The 15,335-nt window shown below is 42.5% G+C and overlaps 2 protein-coding genes across 12 annotated transcripts in view; both read right to left on the bottom strand.

Annotated features, from left to right (window-relative positions):
* LOC309714363 (protein NLRC3-like) overlaps positions 1–3,893 on the bottom strand; it is a 45,147-nt gene extending 41,254 nt beyond the window's left edge. For all 11 annotated transcript variants that reach the window (XR_014278909.1, XR_014278910.1, XR_014278911.1 and 8 more), the window contains exon 1: positions 3,678–3,893. The gene's annotated coding sequence lies outside the window, so the exon portion shown is untranslated. The remainder of the gene's footprint in view (positions 1–3,677) is intronic.
* Positions 3,894–4,111: 218 nt separating this feature from the next.
* On the bottom strand, positions 4,112–15,119 carry LOC309714395 (uncharacterized protein). Its single transcript, XM_082546838.1, has 7 exons — positions 14,813–15,119; positions 12,295–12,426; positions 10,275–10,388; positions 8,322–8,456; positions 8,042–8,175; positions 7,903–7,951; positions 4,112–5,207 (listed from the first exon to the last, which is right to left on the bottom strand). The coding sequence occupies exons 1-7, from the start codon at positions 14,963–14,965 to the stop codon at positions 5,058–5,060; spliced, it is 867 nt and encodes a 288-aa protein (XP_082402964.1). The 5' UTR covers positions 14,966–15,119; the 3' UTR covers positions 4,112–5,057.
* Between the last annotated feature and the right edge of the window lie 216 nt (positions 15,120–15,335).

Raw genomic sequence — 15,335 nt, 5'->3', positions numbered from 1 at the left:
AAAAAAAAAAAAAAAAAACAAGCGCGTCCATGCTCACAGGTGTACACACGGGTGATCACACCCACAAACTACACCCTTTTTGGCTCCTACCTCAAAGCACACTGTGTTCTGTTGATCTTATGTGCTGCACAATAATGTTTAATATTTAGTATTTACTGTCATATTCCCATATATCATTGTGATGTTGTTTATTCTATTACTCTTGTTCTCTTCTGCTTGTTTTCTTTTTTCTTTCTCAGCAGGCGATCCAGGTGATTGATATATGCATTTTTTTTTCTGCCCGTTCTGTTGGTTTTTGTCTTTTGCCCTTCTCCCCTGTCCCTCTTCTCAGCTGTTTCTCTTTCCCTCTTTCTTTCTCCCCTTCTTTCTCCCAGTCAAGTCTGTCCCGTATTCAGTAAGTGAAAATAAAATAAACAATAAAAGGTGAATCAAATGGACCATTACGGCAAGGCTGGGATGGTCAGTTTGGTAAAGTAAATCTGTTGGGCATCTTTCTTTGCCTTTAGACAACAATTCTGATGGCAAAAGAGCCAAACGGGACAGGCAAAAAAAAAAAAAAAAAAGCGTCATATGATGTGCGGAAGGCGGTGAAAGAGGCGAAGCAGCGCTACGGGAGGAAACTAGAGTCACAACTCCAACAGAGTGACTCTAGGAGCCTGTGGCGGGGACTAAGGACAATAATGGACTATAAAGCACCAACAACCGGTATGACGAACGCGGCCGTGACTCTGGCAGACGAGCTGAACACGTTCTATGCTCGCTTCGAGGCTGCAGCTAAGGACTCCAACGATGCTAGTGCTAGCGGCGCTAACGGCTGCAGACAGGAAGATACTGCCAACACCGGAAACGTGCTCGTCATCTCCGAGCATGAAGTAAGGAAAGCCTTCAAGAGAGTGGAGGAGTCCAAACCGTCATCAAACAGCTCTACAGACACAAAAACGTGAAAATATAAACAACCAGACTATCAGCAGTGATTTAAGTACTTTAAGACCTGTGTGAAAATCATTTACAGTATATATCACAGAATTTAAGGCCTTTATAATCACAGAGCATACAGAGAAGGGTTAGGGTTAGGGTTAGGGATCAAAGCAGCCAAACGTGAGTACAGGGACAGGGTGGAGCAACAGTTTGACAACCCTCGGAGTATGTGGCAGGGACTAAACACGATCACAGACTTTAGAGGGAAAACCAGCACACCGCAGACCACGGCCTCTCTGTGTGAGGATCTAAACGTATTCTACGCTAGATTCGACACAGCGAACACCATGAGACCGGACAGTGTGCGCACCGCGGATGACGTCAGTGCGCACACTGTGTCTGAGGAGGATGTGCGGAAGTGCTCCAGGAAGGTGAACGCACGCAAAGCTACTGGTCCGGACGGGATTCCCGGCCACGTCCTCAAGTCCTCAGGCTCAGCTGGCTGGAGTGTTCACACACATCTTCAACCTTTCCCTCTCTCTGTCTGTAGTCCCAGCCTGCTTCAAAATGGCCACCGTCGTCCCTGTACCCAAATCCTCCACTATCTCCTCATTGAACGACTGGCAACCTGTAGCCCTGACCCCCATCGTAAGCAAATGCTTCGAGAAGCTGGTCAGGGACTTCATCTGCTCTGCACTACCCGACTCACTGGGCCCTCTACAGTTCGCATACCGCCACAACAGGTCCACTGATGATGCCATAGCCCTGACACTACACACTGCCCTGTCACACCTGGAGAAGAGAGACACGTATGTGAGGATGCTGTTTGTAGATTACAGCTCAGCATTCAATACCATCGTTCCCTCAAAGCTGGACAGGAAACTGCAGGATCTAGGACTGAGCAGCTCCCTCTGCAGCTGGATCCTTAGCTTCCTGTCTGACAGACGCCAGGTGGTCAGACTGGGCAGCATCACCTCATCCCCCGTCACACTGAACACTGGTGCTCCACAGGGATGTGTACTGAGCCCTCTCCTGTACTCACTCTACACCTATGACTAGCCACTAACAACTCCAACATCATTGTGAAGTTTGCGGACGACACTACAGTGGTGGGTCTTATCACCAACGGTGATGAGACGGCTTACAGGGAGGAGGTCAGCGCCCTGACCCACTGGTGTCAAGACAACCATCTCACCCTCAACGTCGCAAAGACAAAGGAGTTGATAGTGGACTTCCGGAGGTGCAGAGAAGTACACACCCCCATCACCATCAACGGCGCTGCTGTGGAGAGAGTGAGCAGCTTCCGGTTCCTTGGTGTACATCTGGCTGAGGATCTTACGTGGTCAGTACACACAAACAAAACAGTGAAGAAGGCGCAGCAGCGCCTCTTCTTTCTCAGGAGACTGAAAAGATTCGGCATGAACCCCCGCATCCTCAGGACCTTCTATCACTGTGCCATTGAGAGCATCCTCACTGGATGCATCACCACCTGGTACGGCAACAGCACCGCCTACAACCGCAAAGCTCTCCAGCGAGTAGTGCAGTGCTCTGATAATTGGAGGTGAGCTTCCCTCCCTCCAAGACATCTACAGGAAGCGGTGCCTGAGGAAAGCGGGGAGGATCATCAAGGACTCCAGTCACCCCAGCCATAAACTGTTCAGACTGCTTCCATCAGGAAGGAGGTTCTGCAGCATCCGGTCCCGTACCAGCAGACTGAGAGACAGCTTCTTCCACCAGGCCATCAGACTGCTGAACACGTCATAGACACCTCAGCTTCACTACTGGAACTTCAACATTATGCACTCCATACTGTACAGTAATGCCACTGTTTTGCACATGTCTCACTCTGTATATTTAATTTTATTTTATTTATTGTTGACTCTATTTAATTTGTAAAATATGTGTATACACACACACACACACACACACACACACACACACACACACACACACACACACGTAGAAAAACATTTAGTATACACATCCAGAAATTTTTTTTTGCATATACTATTATATATTGTACATATATTTATTAGTTTCAGATTTAGCCATTCGTATATTTTGCCTGTTAATGTTATTGTATTTTGCACAACTCTGTTGCTTGTGAAGCTCGCACACAAGAATTTCACTCGCATGTGCTGTACCAATGTACCTGCACATGTGATGTGACAATAAAAGTGATTTGAGATACTGTAGGTTCAGTGAATGCTTACATTTCACTGATTAGAATATACTGGACATTCAAAGCTAAGATTCAGCGCACTGTGTTTAGAGGCTGGGATTGGATGAACTCATCATATATACAACCTTTGATCATCATTTATGTCCAGTTGAGAATTAATCTGTGCACTCACATATTAAATGAACTGAAATCAGTAGTGTGATCTCCAGTCTTGATATATTGAATGAGAGAACTGACAGCTGTTATTTTAATCAGCCTGTCTCAGTTGTTTTAACTCTTAAGTATCACAAAATAATGTGGTAACATCTGGACTGACGAGTTTACTGTCAGCATTTTAATCCTAGTTTAAAGGCTGTAGGCTGCAGCCGTTGCTCTAACACTGTATGAATGTAACAGGGCTCAGTGCTGGTTCTAATAGTCTGACCTGCTTCCAGCTTTATTTGTGAAGAGCACAGCAGCTTACAAAACACGTAGCTAGCTCGTACAGCTGCGACGTAAAATTTTCATAAGCTAAAATGACCTTAAAATAACGGGGCTACATGCGGTGATGCTAGCGTTAGCCATGTTAGCACGTTACCTTCACAGGTGGTCAGACTGCCTAAACAGGCACTCAGTCAGAGGTTGGGCTCTCTGTTTCGCTGCAGGGTCCCTTCATCCTTCACATATCCGTGTCGAGCCGAATGTAAATCCCGAGGCTGAACGGCCTTTGTACAAGCACACAGGCTTCTCAGCAGGGCAAAGCTATGAGCTAGAAAAATCCAGGCTGGCAGGCAGCCAACATCTGTCCAACCAATCAGAGTTCCTTACATCCCACAGTGTGGCTAATTTGAATAGCAGCAGGATTTTTAAAATGAAGTTGTTAATCCAACTGCTAATCCACATGTTAATCCCTGAGCGAACAGGGAAATGGATTTTGAAATGCAGTTTATTAAAGTGCAATTCGAAAAAGATTTTTGAAATGAAGTTTATCAAAGTGGAATTTGAAAATGTTTTTGAAATGAAGACTTAAAAAGCATTTTAAAAATCAGTTTATTAAATTGGAATTCAAAAATGAATTTACAAATGCAGATTTTGTTCTACAATTCATTATTTAAGCACAGAATTCTTTATTTCGATGCGCGCGGCTCTTGTGGTCCTCCATAGTAGAAATGTGAGATAACAAGAAACTAAAACAATCTTCTACTTTGTTTTTCTGAACTTGTAGAAATGTCACATGCATATGTGGTTATGCAGGTATAGATTTACTTAAATATAACCAGTCCATATATTGGTCAACTGTGACAGTTGAACTCTATCTCACTGAGTAAGGAGACTAGTTAGAACCTGAGCAGAGGGTTAACATATGATGTCAGTATTATCTAAAGGTCTTTGGAAGAGCTATAAAAGGGGTAAATGCAGTGCCAAGTTCTGCATAATCAATACAGTTAAAAGAAATATCCAGTTCAATAAATTCAGATGAGCAGAAATATGACAGGAAGTGTCAGTGAATGAGTCCTAAGCACAGGGATAAGAACCACTAGCTGATCGTATTCATCTGGATCTTGTTTGATGATGTAAGATCAGAACATGAGGACTGACTGGGCTGAGCCTGTTTCCTGGGGAAACTGGTCGGAGGGTTAATAGGTGCTGGACCATACTGTCCAGTCCACTTATCAGTGCTGGCAGTCATGTGTGAACCTCTTCAGGGATTCAAAGTTACTTCTCTTTAAGAAAAATTTTACTAGTCTACATACATCCATTTGGACACATGCTCAGTCATCTCAGTCACCTGCCCCTGTTCCAAGCCCACAGGTTGTTTAAGAACAACAAAAGCCCCGCCTCGCACAAATCACTGGGGTGGCTATAAGTCCATTCTGCAGCTCTAATGTAGTTTAAAAACTCCTGCTCCCTATTCAACACTTTAAGTAGTTAAAATGTATTGAAAAAGTTCTAAATCCATTTCTTATGTTGTTACAAGCTACCCTGCTCTCAGGTAGTTAAAAAGTGCACCGAGCCCGCCCTCCAGCACCTCCTTCACTGGTTTTAGCAGCGGGTTGTGGACAATGTGAAGTCCTTTATCCAGAGGATGGCAAGCAAGCTTCTCCAGCCGGGACAGCTGGTGCATCTCCTGAAAGTAACCATTGTGTTTATCACCAATAAAGTCATCACTATTATCATTATCATCATCAGTATCATCGAAGTCATCACCATGCTTCCAGCACCACTATCACCATTATTAGTAATATTATCACAGAATTGTGAAAGAGACTGAAGGTTATGTAGAGACAGATAGACATACATCTTATGCTTCATTATACCTAACCCTTTACATGGTGTTAGGGTCCAGGTTTAATATTGGAAAGAAATAGCTGCGCAGTGTTAGCGGTGCCATGAATACGTCCATTTAAAAATCTGCATCTTGCATTTATTCAGGTTACCTTTGTCTAATATTAACATTTGTTTAAATAAACACGTCAGTGTGTCCTTAAAAAGGTGGGGAAATAAAGAACGGAGCAAATACGTTTTTCATGGCATTGAACTTGAAATACATGTGAGAATTAAGCGTTAGCGTGAGAAATGCTGTTGTGTGAATGCGGATATGTATACAGACTAGAGATGGCATGATACCACTTTTTTATGTCCGATACCGATATCATAAATTTGGATATCTTCCGATACTGATATGAATCCAATATAGTGTTTTTTTTAATCAATAAAACTGTTTTTTTAATATCTTGCTGCATTTTGTATAAGTTCATACTTGTTAGGGGTTGCTGAGTGGATGTGGAGAGAAGGACTCAAATGCAGGAGTCACGGTGAAGATGCAGGGTGTTTATTGTGAGGGAGGAATGACAAAAACAGGAGATGGCTGGCTGGCTGATCTGGACTTGGAAGGCAAACAAGGTGCATAGACAGCAGTGACAACATTAATGACACAACGCCGACCCGGAGAGAACTGAGGACTTAAATACACTGGCTGAACAATGACTGATAGGTGACAGGTGAGTGAGCAGCTGAACACAACTGAACTAACGATGCATGGAATAAGAACTAGAACATAATGCACACAGAGTAACGTAACACAAAACAGGAAGTGGAACGTACAGAGGATAAACAGTGGGCATGAACTGAAAATACTGAGTCAACGACCCAGAAACCCTGACAATACTCAAGTTTAAAAAACAAAACACTAAAGCCATTCTGTTATACCTGTATGCAAAAAATACACTGCACCCAAAATATTTCATAGTCCAGCAACACTGATCAACTCAATAAACTTAAACCTGCACCATCCTCCCTATTCTGGTATTTTAAAGAGTACTTAGCAGAAATATTAAACAACCTAACTAATAGGGTTGAAAACTCCTAGCAAAAAAATATAGGGAACTACCCCCCACCCTCAGCCTCGTGATGCTTAATTGATGTAATCAACTTTAATTTAATGCACGTGTAAAAAAAAAAAAATGCACAGAAATCAATTATTTTTCTACAATAATTAAATAGATTCAACATCTTTCTTCAACAGAATTGCAGACTGCACAGATGGTACCTTCCCAAAGGAAAAAGTACTATAGCTTAATAGGGTATATTAGACTTAACAGTTACTATATACAGTAATGGACTTCTATTCATTTTACATCAGATTAAAACTTTGGGTGTAAGAGTCAGATAATTATTTAATAAAAGCTAGACATTTTAAATGAGAATAAGAAAGGAAAGTATGTCTTTGTGCCCCCCTTTCCCTGTTAATGCCCTACCTATTCATCTGGCTAAACCTTGCTAGACCCGCCCCTGCACAGTTACCAGCTGTCATCTACGTAGAAAAAGATCCTGGTGGAGAAAGTAATATTAAATAAATTCTATCAACAGCTTATCAAGCTTAAACGTGCTGCTGTTGTTCAAATGCTGGTTTCCTCTTTCTGGTGCAAAGTGGGCCAAAAACAAAGAAGAGAGACGGACTCGACAGAAAAGCCGATCAGCTGATCATTGATCAGTTTCATGATTGAAGTAGCAGCAGGAGAGCGAGAGAGAATGAGAGGCAGTCGCTCCATATATCGGTTGATAAGCTTAAGGTGGGAATGCTTTACATGTTTGTTTACATGTTTGGTAGCGAGACTCCAAATACTCAACCAGACCACTGACAGGTCTCACACGCCACAGCTGCTCTATCACGTTACGCATACTGCTCCGACGTGCTATGGTTATGAGCTGAGTTACGGCATGTCGCAAGTTTTGTGAGGTGCTTTTTTGATATTTAATGGTTCAGATTACATTTTTTGTTTCTCTCCAATATCCGATCCAGTAATTTAGGTCAGTATCGGACCGATACCAATACGTAATATCGGACGGATACCGATGTAATATCGGATCGGCCCATCTCTAATAGAGACACGCTTGAAAGCTTTTGCTGTTGAAGTAGAGTGGACCAAAAAGTTGACACAACATGCAGAGAGTCTTTTTCCTTTTTCTGAGAAAGACTGCCTGTGAGCTCACCTTTCACGTAGCCATGCTTCATACAGTTCTAGGGTAATGCGCACAGGGCAGGGTGAAATAAACTAGAGTTAGAATAAATTAATGGTGAAAGTGTTGAACTAATTTTCATTGATAATTTCTGTTAGCATCTGTTAGCAGGTTTAAAGACAGGCAGGCTGATCACAAAGCTTTAATGTGAAGCCTGGATTGGAGCCCTGTACTGGAGATGCCAGGGCACCAGTTGTCATCAATATCATAATCACCATCATCTCTGAAGATATCGATGACCATTACTATCAAAATGATTAGTGTCATCATCATCATCATCCTTCACCAGTGGAGCTGTTTACCTGTGGAACATCCTTGATGTCGTTAAAGTCGAGATTCAGTAACTCCAACCTGAAATCAAATCAAATACAAATGTGATACACACACGCCACTCCAGTGGGGCGGAGTTACGTGGATTTGGTTACCTGGTGATGTGGTTACCTGGTGAGGCAGCAGAGGGCCTTGGGCAATGAGTGGATGCTGTTTCCCTCCACAATGAGAATTCTGAGCTCCACCAGAGCCTGAATGTTCTCTGCCAGGTTCTCTAGACGGTTAAAGGCCAAGTGAAGGAACATCTGGGGATTTTAAACATATTAGCTAATCCTCTCTGAATCTTCTACAGGTAGTTGTACTGAATAACCAGACTACTTATTCCAGAGTTTAGCACACGTAAACATACACAGTATTTCGAATTTGTGATATTAGCCCCACATGAACATACCAGAGCCTTCATGTTGTAGACACAGCCCGGGATGTGAGTGATGAGGTTGTGACTGAGGTTGAGCTTCCTCAATTGGGTCAGATTAGAGAGAGAAGCCGGCAGCGATGACAGCTGGTTGTTGGCTAAACTCAGCACCTAGAACAGGTGGTTTAGATAACCACATATATTACTCCTGTTTTCCACTGCAAATCCAGTAAACCTCAGAATAAGTGGATCAAAAATACCGTTGTCTTATTTTTAGGTGTATCCAAAATCTTGTGTTGCACTGTTTAGCTCCAAATCAAAAGCAAAGCAAACTTTGTGCTATTTTAAGGGAAAAGACTTGCTGGAAAATATAGTGTATAGTGTATGATAGTTAAGGACCTTTAACTGACAATCATCTGTTCTGTTGTTTCCTAAAGGTCTCTTTATTCTTTTGTATTCAGTGGCATTGTTTCTGTTTATGCCATGGTTTCGGACATATTGGGTTTGTTTTGTTTTTAATTTCCTTTCTTCCTTATTAAGGACGAAACCATCTAGGTCAGGAGGAGTTCAGGACCAGCAGGATGGTAAGCATGCAGGAGCAGAGTGGCATGGACAAAATGAGAAAGAGCAAGAAGCTGAGATGATAGCTGGCACTTCAGCACATTCATTTCATGTGCCAAGCTGCATATGATGTGCTACCCAGTCCAGCAAATCTGCACATCTGTGACAAGAGTGAGCACCAACATGTCTTCTATGCCCAAAGGAGAATATCCTAAAAAGCCTTTTAGGAGGGCCACTGCCTCCGGCCAATGCCAGGACCAGTTGCTGAAGTGTGTGGTAAATGCATTTTCAGTGCAGATCTGAAGCCAAAGGAAAATCTCCTTTGTTAGGGCTGGAGAGAAGCCTCAGTTAAACTCTTGACCATAGGGGATGAACTCCAGTCCTCGAGAGCCAGTATCCTGAAACTTTTCCACGTGTCCCTGCTGCAACGCACCTCAATAAAATTGGTAGGTCATTAGCAAGACCCTAGCAAGACACTATAGACCTCTCTAAAGTACCAAGAACATGTAAATCAGTGCCAGTGGAGCAGCTTGAGAACAAACAAAGTGGTAGGCCATCACTTCTGCCACTGAAGCCGCAGAAAGAGCCTGCAGGTAGATTTGGATCAAAAGGATGGGTCCTCACTTCATGACCTCAGGAAACATCACTGATGATGTGTCCCCTGTGTATGCATCTACAAACCGCTTCTCCGTCATTTTGGATGTGTGACAATCCAGGATCAAGTGAATGAGACCCAAGTCACACAGACCTAGAAACTATTCTATGGCAATCATCTGTTGTGAGGGAAAATGAGTATTCCCCACATGTTTGGCAAAAATATCTGCATAATACCCACAATTTAAATGGAAATGAGAGACTTGTCCGCAAATACTGTCCAGGTATTCTTCAACCAATCGTGGAACAGACACAAAATGGAAAATAGGGTCCCCTTCTAAGTAAAAGTTACCCCTTTTTTAAATATAGTGGCTGCAGTTCTGACAAACAACTTTTATTTTGAAGGCAAACGTTCCCCATTTCTGGTTGAAAATTATGCACTACTGAGTATTTGCAGGCAACAAAGAAAACTACAGACAACTGTAGCAACCAGAGCAAAACATGAGGAGCTTTTTGTATCAGCCACACTATAAATGTGGCCAACCTTTCCTCCAGTTGCTGAACAGAAACCACACCCCACAAGTGCATCTTAGTGCATAAAGTGCATCAAGTGACGAAACGTTTCTCCCACTGAAAACGCTTCGTCCAGATGAACAGAATCAACTTTTGGAGATTTATTTACCTGGATGAATGAGCATGCATGAAAACGTCAAGCATATTTACCTGCTAAAATAAAACCTGCACAACATTTTAAAGAGCTGTTTTCAGGAGCAGTGATCACAGTAGCAATGTCAGTAGCACTAAAGTGAGAAGCTGAAGAATTTTCAGCAGTACCTCCAGCTGTGTGCAGGCGCCCAGCTCTTCAGGAACCTCTTTAAGTCTGTTTCTGTAGGCAAATAAAACTCGGAGTTTCCTCAGCTGACCGATCTCTGGTGGCAAATTGCTCAGCTGCACACACACAACACACAAATAACACCAGGAACAAGCATCTTACCATAAATATAAGGAAACAGATATAAGAGAAGCCATTCCAGGAAATAAAGTGAAAGATGTTAGAATTAAACTCTTCACAAAGTGCCCTGAAATCCAGATTGAAATATAGAATAATTATAGACACAGGGTGTCACGGTTCTGGGTCAGTTTGACCCAGTATTTTGAGTTGTTATGTTTTGGTGTGTTTTTGCATTTTGGATTCTTTTCTTATTATGATGATAATGATGATTATGACTCTATGTTTCAGTTATTCTTGTTTAGGGATTAGTCCGTAGGTTTTGTGTTCTCATGCTTATTGCAGGTTTAGTTCAGTGTCTAGTCTGTCTCTCAGTGTCGTGTCTGCGTCTTTGTTTAGTGGTGTCTTGTTTCCTGTTTTACTCTGAAGGTTCATGTTCCTGTCTTATGTCAGTGTTTCTAGCTTTGTTCCCCCTGTCTCATTAGGTCTTATTCCTCCCAGCTGTGTTCCCCTTCTGTCTCTAATTCCTTGATGACTTCCTCAGTGTTTTTAAGCCCAGTGTGTCTTCGTGTCAGTGTCGTGTTGTCTGTTAACATTCCTGTCATTCTAGCTACACGTCATGAGTCATAGTTTTTCAGTCTCTCTTCTGGTCATGTTCATAGTAATCTGCTCCTGTCATGTTCTCATAGCCTTTCATGTACCAGTCCAGAAGACTGTCTTTTGCTTTTTCATGTCATGTGCGTACCTCTTAGTTACAGTCCAAGTCAGTCTTAGTTTTTCTTAGTCTTTAGTTGTTTCCCAGTTTAGGCCCTTTGTTTAGGTCATTGCCATAGTTTATGTTTGGTTCTTTTTGCTTTACTGTTTACCGGCCCTAATAAAGGCTCACTTTAAGTTCAGTAAACGTTTTGCCTCCTTCGTCTGTGTCCGCACCTGGGTCCTCCAAACACCCTCCTCACGGTCTGCCCTCGCAGACCGTGACACAGGGAAAATAAAACTCTGAATAAGAGACTTTATCAAGTGTTGAGGGCTGAAAATTTCCTGTTTACAAAACATTTCACAAACAGGTTTAGCTCACAGGTTAAGCAAGGCTAACAGCATATGACAGAAACAGCCTGCCATGCATGCTGGCACTACTCAGGGCTCATTATGCTGCTGAAGGTTGAAGGAGGGTGGAGGCAGAAACTGGATCCTGGTAGATTTCAGTGGGGATTAGAACTTTTATTTATCCAGGACACTGAGCAGCTGCACAGGAGGAGGAGGCAGAAGGAGGGATTGAAGGAGGTCAGTACCTCACTCATAGGTACATTACATGACTTTTACTTTAAATTAAACACATGAACATCAATATGCTCTCACTGGTGAGCTCGTGAAAACACCTGGATAACACCTCCTATTACTGAATAAAAGACTTGGATGTTTATCAGGCTTCAGCAAGAGACTCTCATGGTCCATCATGGGAAATGTAGGATCTAGTGTTTGTGGAATAGTATGTCTGTCCTCTCCCCTGCAACACCTGTTCTCTAATAAGATGATATAATTTCATGGAAGAGCTGTTTTTAAAATCACCGCATTAAACGGTTTAACAGGGTTCATGAGTGTTTCCTTAGTTTTTTTGTACAATAAAGGGTTACTGTTGATCAACATGAGGGATAAATATCTATGTGTGTGTCGTGTTACATGAGTGTTTTCTTGTGTAACTTTGTATTTGCTTTCATTTCCATCCTCATATGTTCTACCATAAAATAAACATCTGGTTTATAAAAATTTTAGCATCAAACGTTTGAATTATTCTGTAACCATGTGGGAGTCAGTCTTTGAATGAATCCTGACAAACTCCTGCGATGTCATATGTTAAAACTAAAATGGTTCAGTGGAGGAGGAATGTCAGGTATCAGGTGTGTTTACCTGGTTACCCCACAGATTGAGGACCACCAGGTTAGACAGCAGAGCCAGCTGAGAAGGAAGAACAGTCAGGCTGTTGAGAGACAAATTCAGCTTGTCCAACTCCAACAACTCCCACAGTTCATCTGGAACCTCCTGTAGAGTGAAACAGAAAAGGAAGCTGCTGCTTTCCACTCAGAATTCACCACACAGCTGGAAAAGTTCTCACAGCACTGTTCTTTAGTGTACATATTTAATTTTTTTACATCACAAAAGACAGAAAATGCAGCTGACATGTGGAAAGCCTGATGTTTGAATGCTCCTAAATGTTGCTCGATAAAACAGCTTAATCATTTAAAATAATAATTAATATTTCAACCAGTTACCAATAATATGGCCTAAATGTGTCACGGCCAGGCGAATCAGCTGCACGCTGATCAGCCCTCTCTGTTTCTCTCCCTCTCTTCCTCTTCTCTCTCGCCGGGGCGGAACTCACTGTGGGTTCATGCCCTCGGGAGATGAGACACCTGGGTCTCATTAAGGGGAGCAGCATTTAAGCCAGGAGGTGACTGCTGTTCGTCGCTGGATCGATCTCTACCACGCGTTAGTGAAGTCAAGCTACAGCAAGTTTAGTTAAGAGTGTTTCCCTCCGTGCGTCGTTCTTAACCCTGTCTCCCTGTCCACAGAGCTTCCTGGATTTTTCCCCCGTGTGATTCCCGTGTGGCAGTGTCGGAGTGTGAGCCTGTGATCGTGTGAGTGGATATTCTGAAGAACGCGTCCTTTCCCTTGGACTTCCCTGGAGACCCCTTCTCCCCCCACTCCGCTGTATATAACAATATAACACCCCCCCCCCCCCCCCCCGCACATTCTTGCATATACACCTGGTGACTTGTAAATAAACCCTTCTTGTGAGCATCAGAACCGGAGTCCTGCGCTTGAGTCCTCCTCCATACCGTAACAAAATGTCCTCTCCTGTTGAAGCCAGCTCATATTTTCATTGTTTTAAAGTCATCAGTATTTATTAACACGAGCCCAAAACATACTGTGCTGTACTGTGTGAGGAGAAAATGCCCATCGTTTCATCACATGGTGTGATTACTGTGTGAAAAGTCACTGATAAATGTCACGCTGGCACTGATCTAATGCTTGTTCACAAATGTGCCAGTGTTCATTTTGACAGATGAAGAAGTTAAAAAGAAGTTAAATATTTAAACTTGGGTCAGTGTCTTATGAAACAAATCTACAGTTAAAATATGTTTACACACTGCCAGTCAAAAGTTTTAGAACAGCCGAACTTTTGTCCAGTTCAAGTCATTCAATCCAATGAAAAGCTGAAATTGTACAAAGGTAAGTGGTGAACTCTCAGAGGTTAAACAAAGGTAAGATTACCCAAAACTGAAAAATAACGTGCATTTCAGAATTATCCAAAAAAAGGCCTTTTTCAGGGAACACAACATGGGTTAACAGTTTAAAGCTGTTCTGCAGTAATGGAGGTTGATCAGGCGATGAAAGCTGGTGCTACTAACTCCTACAGGTGGTTCTGGATTACTTACAGCCCCCTCTGTCTGCATAAAAGCAGTGTTGGACCACACTGTGGTACCATACCCTCATCTCTCTGCTGTTTGTGCTAATGGAAGCTCAAGGTGGAGGCGACCGTTGGTTGAAGACTGAATGGGGATGGCTATATATTGGGACCACCCTGACGCTTGCTACCTTTAATAAAATATTTGATTGTTGTAAAACCACAAACCCTTGGCAGCGTTGATCTTTCCTTGGGAGCAGGGAGTGGGGCCGTTATTCGTTTTGAGGGTTTTTTTTGGTTGCCTCTGGGTTCCCCCCAGGTGGGGGTGTAACAAGTTCATGATTTCTTTTTTAACTGCAACTGCTTGTTTGTACTATGCTTTCAGTTCAGAGTGCAAAGAGATATTAAAATGTATAATTTCTAATAAAAAAAAACTTCTAAACCTTTTGACCTGAGTGTATATAACAGGGATCTCATCACGTGTTGCGCAGTATTCAAAACTATAGTTAGTGGGTGAGGTTTCAATTGGTTCTGTGTTACCAGTGGTATTCAGTTCAATTCAATTCAGTTTTATTTATATAGTGCCAAATCACAGCAAAAGTTACCTCAAGGCGCTTCATATTTGAAACTAAAATCTCTGCAGTGATTCAAAGAAAACAATCCTAAGTGGATTTGCACTTGCTCATAGGCAGCAAGAGTTGGAAAGCAAACAAAGGAGTTTAAATAAGTGAAGATTGATTAAGGCTGGCATGAGGAACCAGATGCTGTCATATCTGATCAGATCATATCTGAATAATTGACTGCGTTCCCAGAAGGATGAAAGAGGTGTTGATCACAGTGCAGGCTGATGATGGAGCTTCAACCTGCATCTGAGATAACACTTGGATCTTGGATCTCATAGGGCTAAACTCTGAATGTACAAGTGTAGACACCAGGATGTGTGCTTGTACATTATTAATTGAAACCACAGAGATGGCAGCAGTGGCCATTTGTACCTAAAAGCAGGTGTTGCTGTCATACCTTCAGACCTCGGCGAGCCAGGCTCAGAACATTGTATCCAAACTGTTTGACGGTGAATCTTCGTATTCTGTCTGCTGATGTCAAACTGTCTTCCCTCCCTTCGCTCCTCCTCTTCTCCTCCTTCATCTCTTCTGTACACACTATTCCTCCCATCTCCCACGTTCCTTGTTCACAGAGTTCAGAGAACACAGCTGATTATTTTTCAAAAACTCAACCAGCTGTGTGGTGATGAAACCACATGTTTCTCTGCTGTGGGACAGATATTACATGTGATTGTGTTCAGAGGCCAGAACCTCTTGTCTAGGTGTTGTTCTAATGTTTCAAATTAATTTCTACAATACAGATGTTGTGATGTGATGTTCAGGTATCTTTTTTTCCTAACAGGCCTCAGATCAACAGATGTGATCAAGGTTGAAGACAGCTGTTTTTCCAGTGTCTGTCCAGATGTTTTTCTGCTGTTCAGAAGTTTCTTAAATGTCCACTCTCGTCTCTGGGACCAGTCAGTTGCATTTCTTGCCTCCTG

The sequence above is a fragment of the Aulonocara stuartgranti genome, assembly GCF_965226115.1.
Source record: "Aulonocara stuartgranti genome assembly, chromosome: 9".
Taxonomy (NCBI): Eukaryota; Metazoa; Chordata; class Actinopteri; order Cichliformes; family Cichlidae; genus Aulonocara; species Aulonocara stuartgranti.
This window is presented reverse-complemented; position numbering and strand designations above follow the sequence as displayed.

What these genes read in the sequence shown, in the direction of transcription:
- LOC309714395 (XM_082546838.1), bottom strand. Translation starts at nt 14,965, where the DNA reads ATGGGAGGAATAGTGTGTACAGAAGAGATGAAGGAGGAGAAGAGGAGG. An exon ending in TCTACAACATGAAGGCTCTG is followed by an intron (nt 8,176 to 8,321) that starts GTATGTTCATGT and finishes TAAAATCCCCAG; the next exon opens with ATGTTCCTTCACTTGGCCTT. An exon ending in ACATCAAGGATGTTCCACAG is followed by an intron (nt 5,208 to 7,902) that starts GTAAACAGCTCC and finishes GGTTACTTTCAG; the next exon opens with GAGATGCACCAGCTGTCCCG.